We start from the raw sequence: 23,027 nt of genomic DNA on the forward strand, positions 1-23,027 counted from the left end.
TTCTCAATTTAAGAATACAATAAAACAATAAAAAAATAAAAATAATATTACTTGGTGCAATAGAAACTAAAACAATTAGAACAATTTAAGTATATTAAATATAAAAGGATATGCACAAGGAAAATCATTTACAGTAAATCTTTAATAGAATTGAAAGATTTTGTAAAATTTTAACAAATTTGTTATAATATTTGAAAAAATTATTATTTTAATTTAAAACATATATTTTAACTTAAATTATTATTAACTTAACTTGCTACTAAATAACTAAAGTCCTTTGGATTGTTTGTGTTAAGATGAGTTTTCACTACTTACGTTAAAACTATGCATTTGCTCATTATTTGTTAATAATTTTAACTACTTTTAATGCAATTTTCTTCGTAATAATAAACTTATTCGCTAATAGTTTGAAATTTGTGGCTCAGCAATTGATTTGGAAAATTTTAGTTGAATCCGATGTGCGTATCTTTACTTATTCTTAGGTAGGTGACGTTTCATGTGCAGTGCCAGATGATCGCTGCGTGCAAAGCTACGCTCGCAGACGACACATTTGAAAGGCTTGGCGCCGGTGTGTTTCCGATAATGCCTTGTCAGTTCGTCAGAACGCGCAAATCGCCATTCACATTCCGGCCATTGGCATGTGTAGGGTTTTTCGCCTGAAATACAAAAAATAAAAAATTTGTAAAATAAAATGAAATTATTTAACAATTCAGTTGAAAAAACGTTTCTGAAACAGCATTTATGTAAGAATTTCAAATAATTCAAGCAATTATCTTAACTCATTCTAAACTACCTATTTCATGCAAATGATACACTGCGAAAACTCCGAAATTGTGAGCTGAAAATACAATAAACAATATTTGACGTATGCGCGGTGATTATACACCGTAAAGAATTCAGTGTTGTCTCTCCTAAAATGCGAAAAAAATTTATGATTTTTTGTAATTTATTTGTGCAAATTTGCCATAATTTTGCATTTACTGTACAGTACAGTATGTTGTACTGTGTGCTGTACTGTGTGTCGTACAGCAAATAATATAGCATAAAAATACAAAATAAGCAAGAAAAAATGTCAGAATGACAGCGCCATGACATGCATGCTAACAATGTCGTCTGCCTGTCTATCCGTACTGATTGGTTCGCCAACGTCTTGCCTCGTATGCGTGCCTTACAAGTCTCCGATATTATTCCATTGGTCTTGTGTATGTCATCAACACCTGGAGTGTTGGCAACCAAATATAGCAGATTTTTTTCTTTAAACAAAATTGCTAAGCAAACTGCAGATAAACACATCAAAAGAATTTTAAAATCCGCCAAGCGGTAATTATTTCAGAAACTATGAAATTACCGAGAAGTATTTGCAGAAAGATGCTTGCAAGAAGATACTCGCACTGCCGGTGATGAAGACAATCATTTCTGTTTTCAACTTAAACTAATGATCGTAATTTGCACGAAAATTACACGAGACTTGCGTAACACCCCCAACGTTAAAGGAGCATTTTTAATCATTTTTTAAAATCATAACTCATTTCCCAAAGGCGCTTCATTGGAAATAAAGAAGTCATTCTTATAAGTTAAAGAAACGAATACTGTGAGGTTATGATGCCCCATTTTGAAGTTGTACTTCAAACATACATCAAGGTGCAAAATAGTAAAAGATCAAAAAATTCTCAGTATCAGTTACAACCAAGAGAAAAGACCACTGACTGATTTTTTTCCAATGTCATAGTTTGATATATTCATAAGTATTGCTTAATATCTGAAGATTGTGCAAAAACTAAAAGAAGAAAAAAATAAAAAGAAAGTACATAGCTAGGTAGGTTGGAGTGGAGACTTTGTTCCCAAAAAGCCTACTTGAGCTCAAATAATGGCCTACTATGGCACCACAGGAATAACATTGATACGTACATAGATTAAAAGATCAGTACACGACCAACTCCAACCAACCTGACAATTCTATGAATTTGACAAAATCCCTAATATTACAGGATGACAGCTCTGACAGGTCGGTAAGAAAAGGGGGCCCGAAGATTTTTGATCTTCTCCTAGCTAAAGACGAGCACTGACACATGAGATAGAGCACGGTCTTCTCCTCATATTCAGAGTGACAGCCACAACAAGAGTCATTATAGGGTAGACCCAGTGTCATACCATGCTTTTCTATTGCGTAGTGGCCCGTCAGCACAGTTACCGTGGAGCTGAGCAGATTCAGTCTTATTTGAAATAGCTGACTAGTGCATTTTTTGTCCAAATTAGACCAAGTCAACCTATATATCTGACAATAGGACTCAACAGCCCAGTATTGCTTTACTATACTCAGGTACTTTTGTTTGCCAATTTAACTGTAGCAAGTAATAGAAAGAAAGTAAAAAGTAGTATTTACAAAATATCACACCATAACTGAATGATATACTGAACTAAATTATGTTTGTATATATTACGAAATAAACTCTTTCACGTCAGTTACGCAAGCAGTCTTTTCCCAACTTGATCAATACATATATTACGGAGCAGTTAGATTAAACTGCAACTTTCATGGAACAGCTATATGTTTTGAACTGATGACAATACTACCTCATTTCATCTGTTTGTAACTAGGATCTCTATTTGTTCACATTTCTGTAAAAGCTCTCTCTCGCAAGAACCACTTTACAGCGTACAAGAATACACAGTAGATCTGACTTCTTAATCACGAAAGATTTGATTTTTTATAAATACCACATTACAACTTCATCACTTCAACTCTAATAAAGTTGTTTCAACTAAATTAAAACTTCAAACTCATTTAATTTTTTTTTTTATTAATTTACAACTGCGTGAGCGCTGGATTATAAATTAAAATTATTAAAAAATCTCAATGTCTTAACATTTTCGAATTTTGTTGCTGCAACAAGACACGTGCAACAATGTTTATTGCTTTAATGCACCTTTTTTCTTTTAAATTTATTTTTAACCCAAAATTTAATTAAATTCACGAAAAGTATTTACATAAATAACCATAAATACATCATTACTGCTGGCGTTAGTTAAGAAGTATGTCAGCCTGTTTGTCTGTTTGTCATTTTGTCAGTTTGTCTCTGTACTTTGCTGACTCACTGTAAGTCCAAAAGATTTGTTTTTTGTTGCTGGCGACTTGGACTCATTCATGACTTCGGCACGTTTGGCGCATTTGGTGCATTTAAAATTGTTAATCGTTTTAATTTGTCTTTTTGGTTCTACTTAAAATTATAATGAAGAAAAAAAATTATTTTCTAGGTCCAGTTTTCGAATTTTTGAATTTTAAGTCCGTATTTCTGTTAAATAAAATTACATTATAAATAATTAATGAAATTATAGCTGTTATTGCATGCAATTTAGTTATAAAATTAATGGGTTTCCACTCGATCTCGGTGAAGGTCAGATATTGCTTAATAATGCTATGCAGTTACAATTTTAGAATATTTTAGAATATTTGAAATACTGGAAAGGTTTTCAAAATTTGAAGATATATAAATCCATTTTGATAATATTTACCAAGTAAATAAAAGATGGTTAAGGAGTGATGAAATGTCTGTTTTTTAAAGATTTTAAAGGTTTAATATACAAATTTCAATATTTTTAACATTCTATGTTGTAAGCACTTTCGCATTTCACGTAAATCCGTTTTTCATTTACTTTCACTTTTAGAACCATATTTAGTTTGGGATCCTTAGTACAGTGAATATTGTTAAAAAGTTTGAAGAGTTGTGCCTTCGCCAACAAGAAACTTTATTACAGAAACTTGTTTTAGGAAAACGTACACTTAATCTAAAATATAGAACTTCAGAAGAACTTTGAAGTTTATTATATAATTTTGGTTCTTATGAGACACTAGACTGTTAGACGAAATGTGAGTGGACAAATATGGTTCCATAGCAACACCCATAGATCATATCCGTATCTGTCAGAAAAACAACACCATAAGTTTTGTTATACCACTTAAGGAGTACAATCATATGAGTCCATAGATCTTAATTTCTCTCCACAACATCTGCAAGATTTAAATCAGCCAAGTGCTTATATTCATTGGATTTATTGGAATTGGATTAATTGTAAATTACACATCACACTTAATAAACTTGCAAGAAAACCAGTTTAAAATGTGGAACTTCTGTTTCATATTTTTATTAGATATATGACTACTTCTACGTTATGTGTCTATATCCTTGGCGGAGGAAGATAGGTTATATATAGATAGATAGGATACGAGGAGTGTGAAGTCATCCATTGCTATTCCAAAACAAAAAAAAACCGACAGCAGTCATAAAACTGCAACGATGACAAATAAAAACATACATGTTGAAAACTGTAGTCAATTGACGAAATAACGACAAAAAACAGACATTTAAGCTTAATGCTCTAGACGGCCTCTTGACGAAATAACAAATCGGTAATCCCGAGAGGCCAAACCGTCAGATATCATAGTCATTTTACTTTAGGAGGTTGAGGTCTCATACTGACTGATCTATCGATTGCTTTACACCTCGTTACAAAAAAAAATCAAAGTAATATGTAGATAGCTAGGCTACGAGGACTTTCTAACTAAATAATAGAGGATAGTATACCTACTTCCACTTTACTTTTCTATATATTTGACGTTGATAGACAAGCGTTAGATGTTTAGATAAGTAAAACTCACTACCAAGCTTATGAGTCAACTTTGAGAGTAATTTTTTACCATTTGATCTTATAACTTTTAGCAAGAGTGTAATTGGTAATATGTAATATAATAGCATAAGTTTCGTATATATATAATGTATTTATTATTTTTGTCGACATTTTTCATTACTATGTACCTATTTCCAGTTTAATAGTTTTCTTTATCATGTTTGATTTTAAATAAACAAAAAGTCATTAATTTAATTAGGCAAAATGAGAGATATCTGAGCCATATTGTTAATAACCCGAACGATCTAGCATCTTACAATTTATCTCAAGAATCTCGAGAACTTATAAAATTCCGAAAAACAGAACTTGGTTTAATAAAAAAAAAACAGGATTCATAAAATAGTTCTGAACAATAGAGGTGTAGCATTGTGAGCCTTATTTCCAGTCTAAAAAATATGAAAACAATGTAATAAGTTTTATAACATTATGATTAAAATTATTAAACTAACATTAAAAAAGGACTTTTTGTTATGATAGTTCACTACTTTTCGAAACCTCTCTATAACATATTATAATTTAAATAATATGTAAATTATATATTTATATATATATAAATTATAATTTTATAATTTTGTTCTTAAATAAATAGAGACTTAAACTGAATTATCTATACACATATCTCACAAAGCGTTTGTGCCTATCTCATAAGCCATTAAGCGTGTTTATTAAATATATAAAATATTAAAAATATAGATAAATTCATATTTCTCACATTTTAAAATAATTAATAAGATTTGGTTTTAATCCCCTGCATCAAATTGGGTTACGAAGCTAAAATGTCAGCTTAAGATGATGTCAGTAGTATAAAATTTCATTGGATTTTGACAGACTACCCAAACGCAACCTCAAATATTAAAGTCGAAATTTAGGTGCATGGATTTACTACACAGTAGTCGGTTGGATTTCATTTAAGATTATTTATTTCGCAATATTTGCGAAAATATATTTTTTTATGGTTCATTACTTTGTTGGCCGCCGCAGTTACGTGTGCATTGTTAAGCTTAAAAGACTACGCCAAAATTAAACTCCATATCTATTCAGTCACTTTTCTTCTCAGACAAGATACACAAAAAAAATGTATACCAAGTTTTGCTACCGTTAACAGCACTTAAGGCCCCTGTTATTGTGTGGCAGTGGTTGGGATTGCAATTATGTGCTTATTACCGCACTAAATGCTGATGAAGCACAAAAAGTTGACAGCGTCAATAGTTTCGGTTTTCCCCATTTAGTTCCAATCTTGAAGCAGCAGCACTTTTCAGAATTTTCCGCACTAACGAATCGCAAAAATATGGCACACAAAACTATCGCTGTGTAGGCGGCGGCACATTAGCTTCAATCAAAAACTCTAAATTGAAAACGTACCTTTCATACTCCAAAGAGTTCATATAGCCAAGCAGCTAAGAGATTGAGAAACCTCAAATCAGTGCAATAAACGTAACGTTAACAGAAATGACGTTTTAGACATTTCGTATAGCCCATTTGCAATTTATAATAACAATGAGAGTTGAAGTCTATATTTTTTACACTTTTTTCTGAATTTTGGTTTTTTTTTATAATTTTTTATAATATTTATTTTGAAAAAATCAGCTAACGAGCAACCGCACACTCATTTACTCTGGTGTCTCGAACCCAAAACAAGCAAAACTCATGAAAGGAGAAGTGCCCGAATCGACTTGTTTTCCCCTAGAAGGAGCCAGTCTTAGTACTGTGATCTTGCAACAGACATCAACTTTATCTATTGTTGCTATTGTTATTGTTATGTTGCTGATGTTGTTGTTGCTATTGCTGTGATTGTTACTGCTGTTGCTATGATTGTTGCTATTCTTGTTGCTATTGTTGTTGGTGTTGTTTTTGCTGTAGCAGTTGTTTTTGTTGCTGTTGCTGTTGCTGTTGCTATTATAGGAGTTTTGTGGTATAGTTTTCTTTTCCAAGTGGAGTTGCAATAATTTTTGACATTTACTTGGCAGTTTTGATGATTGCTTTGTTGATTATTATGATTTGTTTTGATTTGTGTTGTTAAATTTAGAAATTATTTGAAATTATCTATAACTTTGTGCACGTTTTGCTTGATTTTTCTTCGATTAGTTATTGTTTTTATTCACTTTTGTATTTTTATTTAATTTTTTTATATATTTGTATATATACAATATATTGTGTAATATCATTAAATAATATATGCCGTAACATAGACAATCAGGAAGCTGTTAGTATTTACTTTAAGGTATCTATTATCTTAACCAAGTTATCAACTGATAATTGGTTGTGCCGTTTTTTGAAATTTAAGTGGGAATTCATAAATGTTGACATTATCTGAACTTTCTGATTTTTATAAAAGACACATCAGTAATTCTTGTCTAATACTTAGTTTATACATTGTATGTAGTAGACTTTCGTTTATGTAGTTTTATCAAGTAATAGAAAATGTAATTTTACTGACACTTTTACAATTAGCAGATATAGAGCATTATGATTATTCCTTAGAGCATTATGAGTATTTCAACATTTAAAGTGAACACTTTAAATACTCAAAATGGTTCGAAATGTTCAGCAAAATTCGCTTAAATTAAGGAACAGATCTGCACATCTTCTTCATGTTTTATAGAAATGCATATAATAACAATAACTACAATAGAATATGGTCTTCAAATATTTTCAATCGGTTCACTGCGCTCCAGCAGAATCATAGTGGATATTAAAAATGCTCCAAGATTGGAATAGTTGGTATAATATTTAAAACTTTAATATTTATGCATCAATACTATTTACTAACGATGTAGTAGGTTACGTTGAGGGTATGTGCTGCTATAAGAGCACTACCGCCCGGAGGCATCGATTGTCTTTTCTGTTATCTCCTGGCAATGTCCTTGTTAAACCAATTAATCTTGTAGATAAAACTAAATACATCCAAGAAATATATATAGATGTCTCTATCAAGCTAGTGAAGAAACGGTCACCCATACAAGTCGCTTGGTCTGTAATCTTGGACGAAGACATAGAAAGCAATTAAAGAATTCTGTACTATTTTAATATTTAAAAATCTTACTCAGTTTACTCCAATACACTCAGCAGTTCAGTAAGTACACGAACTGCAAGTGAAGGCTTTTAAAATGTGGTAAAATTTTCCGAGTAAAATTATTATCATTTGCCATATACAAATACAAACATACATACATTTTGATGATCTTTTTAAATTTCTTCACTTACTTCTGAACAGTAATTTACTTAATATCAAAACAAAGCGCAAGTCCACAAATCAATTGTCAAGCCATATAAGCTATGTGCTTGGAGAATGTAATTTTTCTTACCAATCTTCTGCTTTATTTATATTTAAGATCTATAAACATAGATAAAGGAATTAACAAAACTGTATTATACATACTACAATTGGTTGGGTGTAATGATAAATCAACACATAGCTTTCTACTTCCTATAATTAGCGATATTCGTCATTTTACTACTAACCTACATTCCTTCTAAGAAATCAAAGAAAACAAAAAGTTGATGTTTTATATTGCAATAAATTAAACTGCTAAAATAACACCTTTCTAAGAACTAATTTCTTCGAGAAATACTTAATCATTTACTTTTCTCATAAGTTTTACATCATTAACCAGATATGATTATGGAAAGAAAGACTGTCATCGTTAAACGGTCAAGTCAACTGAAGACTTACACATGATGTAACTTCTATATATAATTAGCCAATTGAAGAAAGTAGTGGTAAATACTATTTTCAACGATCTTTAAGGAAACATTAGGCTGCAACTTTACGGATATTTTAATATTTAGTGTAAATATGATATTTATGGTTTTTTTTAGAGTTTACAATTTACAAAAATATTATCATTATCTTTTATTTTTTAGCATTATCTCTTAGTTTTGACGTTTATGAAGTTGGACTTGCTTTGTGGATGAGACAATCTCTTCATCTCTAACTTCGACTTACACTCTTACCAATATATTATTAAAAAGCAAAACGAATCTAGCACTTAAAAAGGAAATTATACACAAATTCAAGCCTCTCTAGTTCTTTAAAATACTTTATATATATTTGTCTATCTCATATACCTTTCAACTTAGTTAAGCCAAAGAGTACTGCGAATGTTTATGATCAATCGAGTTTCACACAACTAAATTTTTCGACCGTTGAGTTCAACTTTAATGTAGACTTGAGTACTTTGTTATGTTGAACATTTAGTTAATTATTATCTGAAATTAATTTATATTATACATCTAATTAATATTACTTAATTTAGAATTTCAATATAAAAAATCCCACACAACATTTTTAAAAATGTTTAGTTTGGTATATTTTTGTATTTTTGTTGTTTTTAATAACTTTATTGGTTAACAGTGATCCATTGCACTGGTACTACTTCTGAGCGATTCTGGTGTAAATTTAAATATTTAATTTCAATTAATTTGCTTACGTGTGATCAATTAAAAAATAAATTTGATTACAAGTCTGTAATCGAGACTCAATTTATGCAAGTAACGAACACTTCGACTACCATAAATGCCGAGCAAGCAGTAACATTAACTGCTGCCGTATATCACAGCTCGATAAGCCGTTGTGATGGGCACATAAGTCTCAGTAAATCGCAAGTGCAGATTTCTTAATGTATCCACGCTTTAATTAATAAAATTCACTTAAGCAATTTGCGGTTTATTTACAACTGCACACAAAGATATTAATTATATTAAAATATTGGTACTACGCAGCTTCCAGTGAAAACTGCAACTACACATTTGCATGTGGCTAATTGCAACACATTTTTATCGAAGCAACATGTTGCTAACGCTGTTGCTATTCGTACTATAGTATTTAGTTGTGTTGCGTTGCGTTGTGTTGTGTTGTGTAGTGTTGTGGTGTACTTGCGTTCATGGCAAACATTTAATAGAATTAATGTTATGATCACGGTTGACATATCGCCGCTTAAGAAGTTATAATTTTCCAATTATTATTTACTGTTTAATTAGTTTTTGTTGTTGGGCCTAATTTGCATTGAGATACGAGCGCAATTAAACTAAATGAAATATTTCGTTCTCGAATGAAAATAATACTCGTAATTTTTAATAAATTATTAGTAAGCGACAATTGTGGCTTTTTAAAAAAAAAAGTATATAAAAATGTTAATAAATTAAAATTAATTTAAAACCAATCTCAATTAAAGTTTATGCATACAGAAGTCATTATTTTTAATGTTCTTGTATTTTATATTGTTTTGATATGCATTATTGCAAAATATGTATTTGAAATGAGCTACCAGGTTTGTTTGGTGAACCGAAAATGTTTACGCTGACATCAGTGGATGGCTATCAGGCATTTGATGCATAAATAAGTTGTATTTATGGTCACTTGAAGTGGACATGAATTACAATTGCAGTGATTTGCATACTAAACTAACTCGTAGTCAGTCAGATAAGGCGAAGACATTTGATTAATTTAAATTTATATAAAAATTTGTTAAATGCACTTCCAACAAATGACTGCTTAGCACGGCAGCTGCGCTCAAGATTGATGATTTTTGGCTAAATCGATCGTTGATTATACTTATTCATCAAAGACTGTTTGTTTTTTTTCATATAATATTTTTGTTATTGTATATCTTTTGTTTTTAACAAACCCGACTTACTACATAAGTACGAATAATACATTTATTTATAATTTTTAGCTACTGAAGATATTTTCCATAAAATGCTCACTTGCATGTTGTATGTAAGGTTGAGTTTATTAACTTTCAGTTTATGGTAATGCGATGCTAAGAAGTAAAAAGTTATTACCAAGTTATCGGGTTGATAAATTCCACAATATAATTTAAGCGTCTGCAAATTACTCTGCGGGCTGTTTATGGATTTACATTTTCTTAATTACTAGTTGGTTACATTGTTTATATAAACAAATTATATGTATGCATGCAAGATCGATTTATATGCTTCACTGATAAATAGAAGAATTTATTTGAAATTATTTTTATATATTAATAACTATGTAGACTACATTAAACGCCCTGAGTTACTTAAAAGTATTTGTAAAATATTTATAATTACTTGATTTGAAATTTATACGATATACTTTTTATACTAATTACAAGCCCCAAACCGTTTAATGGGATAGTCATACTACAAGTGACCATTTAAAATATAATAAAATGGTTTCAGTAATTAACTGGAAAGTAAAATCAGATATAAACAAATCTATTATTTTTTATAAAAAATTGTTAGCAGCATTCTCGTCGGAATCTATATTTTTCTAAAGAACTATTATCAATCGAAAAACAGATCTGCATAAATCTGTCAATACATATGAGACCACCTTCAGCATAAGGTTTCGAATATTCCTTAAGTAACCCAAGCTTGTCGTGAAACCAACTAAGAAATTATTTATCATTGAAAAACATATGATCTGCAAAAATCTATTAATTCATATGAGGAAAGCCATGTCTGTAGCAAGAAGAGATTAAAATCCGTAAGGAACTATCCTGTATTATTTTCGAATGAAACCGTTAACAAAAAGGTTATCACTCCTTACAACCCATGTGTGGTAAAATCTGATATCACTGGAGCCCGCATCCAGAACTTAAGTTGCTCCGGATACTGTGATCGCTTCGCAAGATAGTCTCGTCTTGCCTGTGGTTAATACTTAAAATTATGCAGAAAGAGTTTGAGCGTTTATGCTTCCGCTCAACGTAGCGTTGTACTTTTTTAACAGGCGCTATGACCTACAGAATAGCAGAAGTTTAATTCGGCCTCGCTTCTCAATAAGGAAGAATTATATACATATATAACTTTAATTATTACAAGCTGAATTCATTTCAAGTGGGCATTTATCAGCGCATTATTTTCATAAATGGGTTTTAGAACATCCCGGTGTTAAGTCAGTTCCACTTTAAACAATTAGCACTCAATGCGTATGAGATCGCTACATTATATTTGTAAAAAAATGTTTTAGAATCATCACAAAAAATTGCAAATACAATTTGTTTTCATTAAAACTAAGAGTTTTTCCTTAAATATGTAAACTAAACCAAAAGAAATTCAAACATATTAACCATCAACACCCCTGCATTCAAGTCAAGATTAAGACAGAACGAAATAACAATCTAAAAGTTAACGAACTAATACGCCTGGTAAACATTTCCAACAGAGATCTAAAAAAAAATATTTTTACTTATAAACAGTACTGATTGGGAAAAATCTATAGGGCTTCACAAATGGTTTTTTTGTTACAAAACAGAACCTATGCGTTATTTGGACAGAAGGGGAAGTAATAATACCTCTTATAAACCAACCAAGCCATCAGTTATTGAAAACTAATCAACTAAACAGAAGAGCATGTACGCAATGTCAATTAAATTTTTTTTAAATTAGATATGAGACAGATTTAAAGATTGAAACTGAAAAATTATAGGGAATTAGGAACCTACTTATAGTAATTTCATTCTAATACTCATACTAGACAGAAGTCCATACTTGACTTCATATTTTCACATAATGATTAAAACACAATGAAACATAAAAAATAATTAAATGAAACTATTTGTTATTTCTCTTCTATAATAAAACAAGAATAGCCTAAAATAAGAGATATGTCTAGAAAATATTATTATTTCACAATTTAGTTGGGCTCCTTTTATTTATTTATCTTCGTAACAAAATATATTACACATGATAAAGTATTTTGACAGATATGATAATTGGAAATAGAGCATAGTCCTTTAACGATGTAATCCTATTCTATAGTAAGCTCTATTTTAAAATTTCAAATTCTAAAAGATTATAGTAAGACACATTTGTCGAAAGCTGTTTATTTGTCAAACTTTTTGAGACGGATGAGTTCAAGCGTTCTGGTGATCACAGAGACGATTCAAGTGTCTCTCATTTATTTTGGTGCATGGTTTCGGTTTTGTAATTCTAAAGTAGGTTTCGGTTAATAAAATATTAAATATTTTCGGGCAATTCGAACGTTTTTGAATACTTACAGATTATTCGATCTAGATTTTAGGTTCAAAAGTACTGTAGAGTATTTGCTTTTGAATTTAACAAAGTTTTTCCGTATCTCAAACTATTCCAAAAATATTTTTTGCATTATAAGAAAAAAGATTATAATGATATATTAGCAGTTTATTTCCTATACAAATTGTGATATGTCATTGTAACATATACGAATATATAAAAATCTGCTATTTATCTACACAGTGTGTAAGATGATTTAATAATTATTTATCATTCAAATTCATGATTTCATCTCACAATCTTCTTCTACTTACTAACTGACTGTTTAAAAGCTATCATATATCATTGCGTAGTAATTACAGTTGCAGTAATTAGATAGATATCAATTAAATCGTATATCAAAAGTCATTATTTTTAAAATAAATGTAAAAAAATATATTTTCATATTTACATCTATGAATAGTATATTTAAATTCAACTCATTTAAAATTATTAATTATCAAAGATTACTAAGCAAGGTATTTGTATGCCATCATAATTGCAGCTGCATTGCTCGGATATACCGGCACATCTATCATCAGAGCAGAAAACAGAATATACAAAAAAACTACTAATAATCTGAGTAGTTTTTTTTTCAAAGTTTCTTGAACGTGGGAATTTGTTTAGGTATTTTGAAATATCTAAGGCCATACGCAGTCCAATAACCGAAACCCGATTTTTTGCTCATTTAACGTGTGTAGCTACGGTAATAAAATTTTCTGTAAACATTCGTACAAGGCACAGTTATGAGTTGTAAAATTTATGCAAATGTTTCCATATGATTTTATTGATTGGCTCTAAGGTATGAGCGTTAATTTTTGAAAATTACTTAATTTGGCAGATAAAAGATAGCAACAAAACTAGCAAATATTATTTTATATTTTCATGTTTAAGATAAATGTAAAACAAAAATTAAAAAAAAAAATTTGCAGTAAAAATGTTTTCAATTATCTCGAATAACAAAACGTAACAATTTTTATACAAAAATACATTAAAAAAATTCAACAAAATTTAAAATTAAATTCAAAATATTATTTAAAAAAAAAAATTGTTAAAAAACAAAGCACATAAAATTTTGATTATTATTACATTTAGTAGAAATTCGGTGGTGGCCGATTTATACAAAGGAGGTGTATGAAACCCTGCTTGGTTGGAAAAATGCTAATAAAATTTCAGTAGAATAATATAATTTAATGAAATAATTCACAAATAAAAAATCAATTTATTTTATTCATATCAGTGTTAACATAATAAGCACCTAAGATCAAAGATAAATTATTTAACAATATAACTGCGCTATTATATTGGGTCATAAAATTTTTTGGCTAATTTTTTGCTTCAGATTTCTACCGAAAAATATGCACTTGAGAGCAAGTAAATAATTTTTACTGATAATAGATTACTGCAAAAAAAATAAAATAAAACAAAAAAAAATGATAAAGTAAATATTGTTATTATTTATAAAACAAGACTGGCTGGCAATATTTATATACGTATATGGTACATTGTATAATGTATTCGAGTATGTGAGACACTTGTTACGTACGAGGCCGAGTTTATGGCAACTTGTATCTCAAAAGTGCAATCCAATTGCATATAAATAAGCTGAAATAAAATTGAATTGATAAAAATTGAAATACGCAAATGCAAATATTCTCACTTAAAACACACTTTATCTACTGCATACTTATCACATTAATAATTTCAAGTTGAACTAAGTAGTCTGTTAGTAAGGCAAATACAAATTCCTTGGCACATGTATCTACGCTACGCTACTACTATTCGCAGATATGCGCGAAGTAGGTAACTAGATATGAGTTTATATGCATATGAGTAATATTATAAATAATCACTGTTTTATTAAAATATTTATGCATAAACTTGATTAGTTGCAATATATGAGAGTGGGCTTAAGTGCTGCTGACTTATCAAGTAAACTCTTAACACAGTGATTTTTTGTTGTTTTTTTTTTGGTTTTGTGATTGGTAATATTGATGCTTTTAATGGGTTTATTGGCTAATGCATTCATAAAAATTGCTTAATCAAGTAATTTTCTAATCAGAATCAATAAAATTAGTAAATAAAATAAAACAGACAAGTAACTACTTTAGTTTATTCAAGTCATTGCACAAAATATTATGTTATTAAAAAAAAATTATTTTTTTTTAGTTTGGCAATATAGTGAAATTAGTATTTGCACTGTGAAAGATATACACCAATCCAAACAAAATCTCCTTAGACAGATTTCAAACGAAACTAAACATACTTAAGGATATGAAGATTCAACTTTAACACTTGACGTTACCATTACTTTGGTCTTCGTAGGTAACATCGAAAAGGGTGTAACCAGCAATAAAAGATATCTGCTTGGTGTGCAATATGCCGTCTCATTTGTGTGCTATAGTACAGAACATCACAAATCCTATATATGCGCACTTTGGCATAAAAACGCAGCTATTTATTAAGACATGAAACATTTTTTTAGACTTTTTGATTATCGAGCTATTTTTTAGACTTCAGCTGATACTTCGCTTTTCAATGCTATCATAACGACAAAGTATTTGAATCATATGACTTGCTAAATGAATTCATTATAATTGCTCATTTATGGATATTTATTTTATATTACAATAAAGTTATTTTTATATTAGCAGATTTATTTTTCGAAAGTAAAGGGAAGCCATTGCAAGTCGTATATATTGCCCGAGTCGAGAACATGATATTTAAAGCTTTGATTCATGCACCTATTCCATTGTTGGTGCTATGGTAAGTTCATATTCACTTTAATTCCCGATTAAACTAAAACATTTTATGATATTATATTATTTTTAATTGATACATTGGTATATTTCATGCAGTTTAGGGATGGTGATAGTATATCCTGGTCTAAATTTGTCAAATGATTTAGTTGAGGCAATTTTTTAACTTTTTTTCATTAACCAGTTAGCAGGATTAATGACAGTATCCCTAATTCTACTCTGTCAAATGATTTAGTTAAGTCAATATCTTCTGTGATTTTACTGTTATTTTTCAATATTACATGGCGAGTGTCATGATCTTCAAGTCGAACTTTATCAAATGATTTAGTTAAGTCAATGTTCAGTGATATATATAATAGCAGCGATTTTGAATTGGTTCATCGGTCTATTTTACGTTTTCTGGTGATAGGGACATCATTCCTAAGTCCTACTCTGTCGAACAATTTCATTATGTCAATATTTTAAATGATTGCGTTGTTATTTTTCAATATCACACAATATCGGTGTGATCAGACGTCCAAGTCTAACTTTTTCGAATAATTTAGTCATATTAATGTTCAACAATATTGTGATGTTACTTTTGATTGTCTCATTAGTCTATTCTACATTTTTTAGGAATGGTAACAGCATTCCTGTATATAAAACAACTATAATTTAAATCAATGTATTATACTATAAACAAAAAGCTGAATACAAAAAAAAATTAATATTTGCGTACTTCGTGAACTGACAAAAAAATATTTAGTTTACCAAAAACCAATTTACAAATTGCTATTTAAACAAAACAATATCTATTTACTAGATTGGATTGCAATAGTATTGTGATGACTCGACCACACTGGTAAATGTCAAGTCATTTCTGGCGAATCTTTTTTGGATGGTACATGATCACTGAAAAGATATCCGTTATGCTCAGTGAGTTTAAAAAAAGGAATCATATAAAGTTTTAATATATCATTAAAATAACATGGCAGATATTATGTCACCTAATGACAGTAGCATTTTCTCGCTGCCTTATAATAACAGGTAAAGTATTAATGATATACCTTTCTATTCTCACGTCGGAATTTTCCTAGTAAGACAATATGCTTAGTTTTCGAGATAAATATAGTCAAAGGCATTGCAAAGGTTTTAAACCCATCGTGCTTTACGCTATATACCAATAGGAACAAGAGCTTCTGATTGCCAACGAATATATTTAATACACTATACTGAAGATGACAGTTCTCAAGAGTTATTGAGAAACTGAAGAAATATGAATAACAAAGAATAAGAAAAAATGAAACGAAGAGTGTTGAAAGCCAGAATTTACCCTGACTAAAAAATCTATAAGATGTTGAATATGAACGTAACATATTTCGTCTCCAGATTACAATGACCCAAATAGAAATATTTAAGCATTTTATTTAGTACCCTTATAACTTTAAAACATTAAACTCTTGACTTCATGCCATAAACTTACAGGTACCATTTAACTTACAGATAATCATCAATAATAAATTATTATTTAAACTGTTTCATTTAGTCTAAAATATACCATAAAAATGTTGGTCATAGATATATTTTACTTATAATACACGAATGCATCCAGCAATTAACCAGCGTGCACAGCATGATGCTCTTCAAATTTACATCTGAAAGATAAATCATCTAACTAAAGTTAAATAGTTAAGTTTGCTGCACGCGTGCTGCAAGTGCACCAAACTGCTAAACAACTTCTTTGCAACATATTACATATTACTGTAGTCAAAGTTATAGATACTCGTATTCGTAATAGCAGATACTCGTGCACCTCTCTAAATGGCCTCAACTGCAAACAACTAAATCAAAGTATATTTTTCATTTTTATTTCCTAAGCCGAAGCGTGGCCCATTACTTTAATTTATATGTTGCATAAAACTTTCTTTGGCTCCACTTAGGATGCAGTTTCATTCAATGCCTTATATCTGCACACTATTTATTTGTAGCTGAATTACTTTACTTTCATTTATTTGAGCAGATGGTCATGAATTGCGAATCGATATGGTGAAAACCTCTGCACAGCAAGTGAAGGTAACGAAGTGTCGATGAATTTTTCAAATTTATTTTCAAGCCATCGAATTGAATTAAAAAAATTTAAGTTGAACCAATAAGAAATTACTAAGCCACATAAAGGATTAAGTATACCAATAACATAAACAATAATTTTATGCTTTTCAGACTAATAGCGAACCAACTAATAATAAGTAGGCTAATAACATGGTTGTTACTGTAGTAGAAGAAACAAGAATTGCAGCCAAAATATTATAATATAATTAAAATATCATATATAATATGATAATATTTTGACATATTATTATTATTTTTATTGTTAGGGGATGTAGCACTGCGACCGTCGGGTCTATTGTGCCCCCTTCTGGGGTTAGTGTAGGTCTATAAGCCCTGTTGCGTCAATAAAATGTAGTATAGAACCTACAGAGTTTACAGAGTTTTATAGTTTCTTCCGTAAGTATATATATTCCTAGGAGCCTATTTCGTATGTGCATTATGACATATAGTTTAAAGAAAATATAGTTTATTTTCAAGCTCTGGAAGAAATATGAATGTCACCTCTATTGTGATACCTAAAGATCTACTTGATAAAAAACTTATTGGTGTCAGCAATACCTTCCCATTTTTTTAGCAAAATGAACATCGCCCTATAGAATTTACAGAAAGTTTCGATATTAATTAATCGATTATATACGAGTAGTATAATGGAATGTTTAGAAAATATATGTATGAAATGTTGAAATGGTGTTTTCAATAAAAGATCTCTTTATATCAGTAGATATGTATTTATATATAGTCTGGGTATATATATTATCCAGACTATTCTTTTTATTATCGTCATTAATGATGTAAAAAAGTACATATATGAAATGCTTCAACAGTGTTTATAGAAGAAAGACTATTTTTATTAGTGGATATGTATATGGAATTAGTAATAAAATCAAGCAAAATATCAACTCAAGCTACTCTTTTGACTATCTTCATTAACTCCTTTTAAGACCTGAGCCTAACAATGAAAACACAGTGGCTAATCAGTTTATCAGGTTTTATTATTTTTCGAAGTACCTCCATAATGATCAATATATTTTTGCATTCGATTGAACCAATTTTCAAAAAAGTTTTACCACACTGATGTTGGTATTTCCCAAATCAGGGATTTGAGTGTCTCAACAACTTTATCGGGTGTAAAAAAAACATTTTTTCTTCATATTTAGGAATATAAAGAAATGATTGGATGCTCAAACGAGACCCATCAATTCAACGTTTTGAGTGCTCAAAAACTCTTTTGTTCGAGCTATTGTGTGGGAGTTCGCATTGTCGTGTTGGAGGATGGTCTTCCTGGTGGATTTTTTTATCAATTCTCCAAAGACTCTCGACGTTGTTCTAGTGGTACAATGAGACGTGACCGATTTATCTGAACAGAAATCATGCGACTACTTGCTTGTATTTTGTCCATCAGCGGACAACTTTTGCGGGTTCTGCTAATTTTAGAAGACTTAAACAGTAGGCTGTTGTTTTATTTCGGGCTCATAGGTGTAAATTCAAGAATTTTGATTTAATTATAGTACACTGTTTGCAATATTATTTTTTTTTCCTTTTGATGGCAAAAACTCTAATATTTGAACAAAATAAATATGGACTGCTCTGACCTAAATATATAAACTAATGGTCAATACTATATTATTTGATTTCCGAACTTTATAAATGATTACTCAATCATGTCGATAACAATCGCAAGGGATCAATTTAAGAAACAACATACCGCTAGGCATGTCTAAACAAAAATCTATTCAATTTATGGAGCACAGCAAATATTATTTAGCTGATTTGGAGTTTTTGTGTTTGAAAGAACGTAGCGAATACCCAGGACGCAAATGGAAACTAGTGCAGATTTGTTCAATTAATTACACTTGTAATATTCGTGTTTGCATTGATGCACATAAAATTTTATCAAAATCGAAATCTCAATAAATGCAATTAATTTGTGTAGAAAAAAACACGGGAGAGTTTAGCGCAAAGTATCAAAACGAATGTTTAACTTATAAATCAAACTGGCATATCCGATTAATTTTTTGAGTAAATTCGAAAACGAACAACAACAACAATATTTTTGGTTTAGTATTGTATTTGGTTAGCAATCAAAAAATTTATATCGGCCAACAGCTACAGTCGTCTCGGTCGCCTCCCACCGCCTTGGCCCGCCGCAAAATTTCCAATCAAACACAAGTGTAATCTGAGTCACAGTAAAATCAGCACAGAAATTGCTACATGACGGCGGTAATCATGATCGCGTTCAATATGTTGCAGCAGCAAAACTAACAGCAACAACAACAGCAACAAGAGTGCGCATGTGCCTCCACAAAAATTGATATTTGATTCGCTGGTTTGTACGGTTGGTCTAATACGAGTACGTACTCGTACTAACTAAAGTAACTAATCGCTGTGACTAAAGTGGCTCTTACGATGATGCAACTCCATGCTTAGCAATCAAGAAAGGCGATCAAATCAAAATAAATATTTTATGAAACAAAAATGCAATGAAAACTAAAAAAATAGAGAAAAATAGAGAAAAATAATCGAAAATACGAGTCTTCTCGTAAGATAAATTTAACTTAATGAATATGCGCGAGACTACAAAGTTCAAATCACGACATGAAATGAAATTGAAAACGAATCTCGAACAGCGAATGGCGAATTGCGATTAGCGAATTGCGGACTAGAGAAGGCGCTGCTGCACCACTTCAGCGATGAGGTGCAAGGCAATGCCTCCTAGTAAAAGCATTTCGTTTTGTTTCTGTAATGAGAACATTTCTACTAGCTACCGTGGTTAAGTAGCAGAACAGGTTGTTACACTACCCAAGATTAAATAAAATTTCTGTAACAGAGATGCTCCGATGCGATACATTGTATTGCTGTGTTGATGTTGATGTTGATGTTACTTAAATTGTTGATTGCTGTACCGATGCACGCTTCTGCTGGAACTACAATCTGCAACAACTGCAACTGTGGCAACATTTCTGGGTCACTGTGTTAAATTGCTGAGCTGTGTGCGCACACAAGTAGCAGTTAAAGTGCCGCTTTAAAATTAGTTTCAGTGATGAGTGACCATAAATCATTCGACAGCTTCAACCCGGGCCGGAGTGGAACCAAATGTGTTACGTTTAACGACTTTTCATGTACAACATGTAAGGATCAACAGCAGCTAAGACAGCAATAACAGCGGCAGTATAGCAGTAAAGCAGTGCAGTATTGCAGTACAGTAGTGCAGTATTGCAGTACAGTAGTGCAGTGCAGTAGTGCAGCACTAAAATTGCAAGTACACGTATGCAATAACAACGGTAATAAATTCATGCCACAATTTAACAATTATTTTTGTGGCTCCGCACTTGATTCGGCTTACAGTTCTGAAGTAAAACGGCAAAACAGTAGCACTTGAGCTGCATATTTTAGCAAAATATTTGCGGATGTTGGCAACTGCCAATAGTGAAAAATTTGTCTAAAGCGACGTGTGGCAGCAACAAAATAAATCTGTTTTAGCCATTTTACAAAGCCAACATTTAGTAAACATGCAAAAAAGATTACGATTACTCAATTTTCGCCTTAAGCATGGACAGCATTAAACAAAAAACAAAGCTCAAAATTTACAACACAATAAATGGTAATACGAGGTTTAGTTCGCATAGCTCGTCTACAAGTTGCAGATATCTCTGGTATTTCACTGAGCTGCCCACACATTTTCCTAATTTCTTTTAAATTATAATTTTTTTTTATAGTAGATTTACATGTTGACCGTGCTTGAAAACAGTTTCACTCAATACGCCAAATGTGCTTACAAGATATTTTGTAAATTAACATAAATCTTGACACGTCTGTGTCTCAGCTTAAGCCTATTAGTCGTAATTTATGCGCTTTTGAACATTTGCATAATTTCGCTAGAGAAAAAAAATTTATTTAAATTTTTAATTTCGTTTTTTCAATGAAGAAAGTTGGTAGTGTTTGACAAATTTATTTAAAATTTCCGAATTTAGTTGCTTACCTGTGTGGATTCTTTGATGTGCCTTGAGGTGTGAACTTTTGGTATAAACTTTTGTACAACCTGTAACAGAAATGTATATTATTAATATTAATTATATTATAAATTTGATTTTATATATAAACAGTATAACAGATATATGTATAACAGATACACAGATATATATGTATAACAGATATATATATAGTAATACTAATAAAATACTATTATAGAGTTCATTTGAACAAGAATTGACTACGTTATGGGTACCCAACCAAGCACAGCACTGCAACCAATACAGAAAATTGTTTATATAAACAGTATAACAGATATATATGTAACAGAAACACAGATATAGGTATATGTATAACAGATATATATGTAGTAATACTAATAAAATACTATTATAGACTTCATTTGATCAGGAATTGACTGCGTTATGGGCACCCAACCAAGCACAGCACTGCAACCAATACAGAAAACTGTAATAGTGTGGCATTTTTTTTCAAAAATGTTTAAGAAAAAACGGTAAAATTTTCAAAACATAGTTTAGTTATTTATTCCAAATAATAATATTTCACTTCGCACCTACAAAGCTTATTTTATAAAAATAAGAAAATACTACTAAGAATAAGAAGAAAAACCTTACTAAGCTCACTCAGAATAAACTCAAAGTAACTTGATAAAATTAAAAATAGTTGTTCGCATTCATAGACCCAGATCTCATTTGGTTTAATGATCCGTAGTATTAGCATACTTGTTTTTTTTGACTATCACATTATTGGCACGAGCAGATAAGGGGTGGATACTTTACTCCCTGTTATAAAGAATCTGCAGGCCATTCTATCTTTATGAGGTAAAATTTGTCAATGCATATGCAGTCAAGAAATCATGAATTAAGGAAAGTACAGATCTGTACTAGACCTCACTCGGTTCAATAAATCCTTAGGAAAATGTTGGGCTTGTTGCTTAACCATAACATAACATAAAACAAACACTATAGGCGCGTGTTTCCTTTTTGTTTCACAAAATCAGGAAGGATCGACGTCTTTTGATCCCAGCGTTGAAAAGCGGTAGTAAACCAAAGCATATTCTGTTAAGAAATCAGTGACTTATAAAAGTTCAGATGTTTAAACTTGAAAACCAGTAATTTTTGTTGCTTCCTCAAATGTTGCTTAGAGTCCTAATCATTGCATGGCATGATGTATTTCATGTTGTTCCGCGTTACTCTATTTTAACTCTATTTTACTATATTAAAATAAATATATGTAGAAATCACTCCTATTCATTTCAAAATATTTATATTGGCTATTTCTCAGAACTAACAATTTCTCAAGACATAATTTAAATAAATTTAAGTCAAACTTAAACAAGTTGTAAGTGTGCAAGAAACTTGAATAAATTCTGGTAGCAAAAAGCAATTTAGTTAATCTCAAGCCCTAGAGGTGTTGATGTAGCTGACTACTTATACGTAACACTTTTAGTATGAAGTGTTGAAAACTTTTCAAGATGATAGATGACAGCTAATCTATCTTGCCAACTAT

At 30.5% G+C, this 23,027-nt stretch overlaps 1 protein-coding gene across 1 annotated transcript in view; it reads right to left on the reverse strand.

Annotated features, from left to right (window-relative positions):
• Positions 1 to 258: 258 nt before the first annotated feature.
• LOC119673518 (dendritic arbor reduction protein 1-like) overlaps positions 259 to 23,027 on the reverse strand; it is a 33,636-nt gene continuing 10,867 nt past the window's right edge. Inside the window, exons 4-5 of the mRNA XM_038084811.1 lie at positions 21,508 to 21,567; positions 259 to 656 (exon numbers count right to left, since the gene is read on the reverse strand). Of these exons, the coding sequence (XP_037940739.1) occupies positions 469 to 656; positions 21,508 to 21,567 (248 nt within the window). The 3' untranslated portion in view covers positions 259 to 468. The remainder of the gene's footprint in view (positions 657 to 21,507; positions 21,568 to 23,027) is intronic.

This window comes from Teleopsis dalmanni, chromosome 1 (genome assembly GCF_002237135.1).
Source record: "Teleopsis dalmanni isolate 2A chromosome 1, ASM223713v2, whole genome shotgun sequence".
In the NCBI taxonomy this organism is placed as follows: Eukaryota; Metazoa; Arthropoda; class Insecta; order Diptera; family Diopsidae; genus Teleopsis; species Teleopsis dalmanni.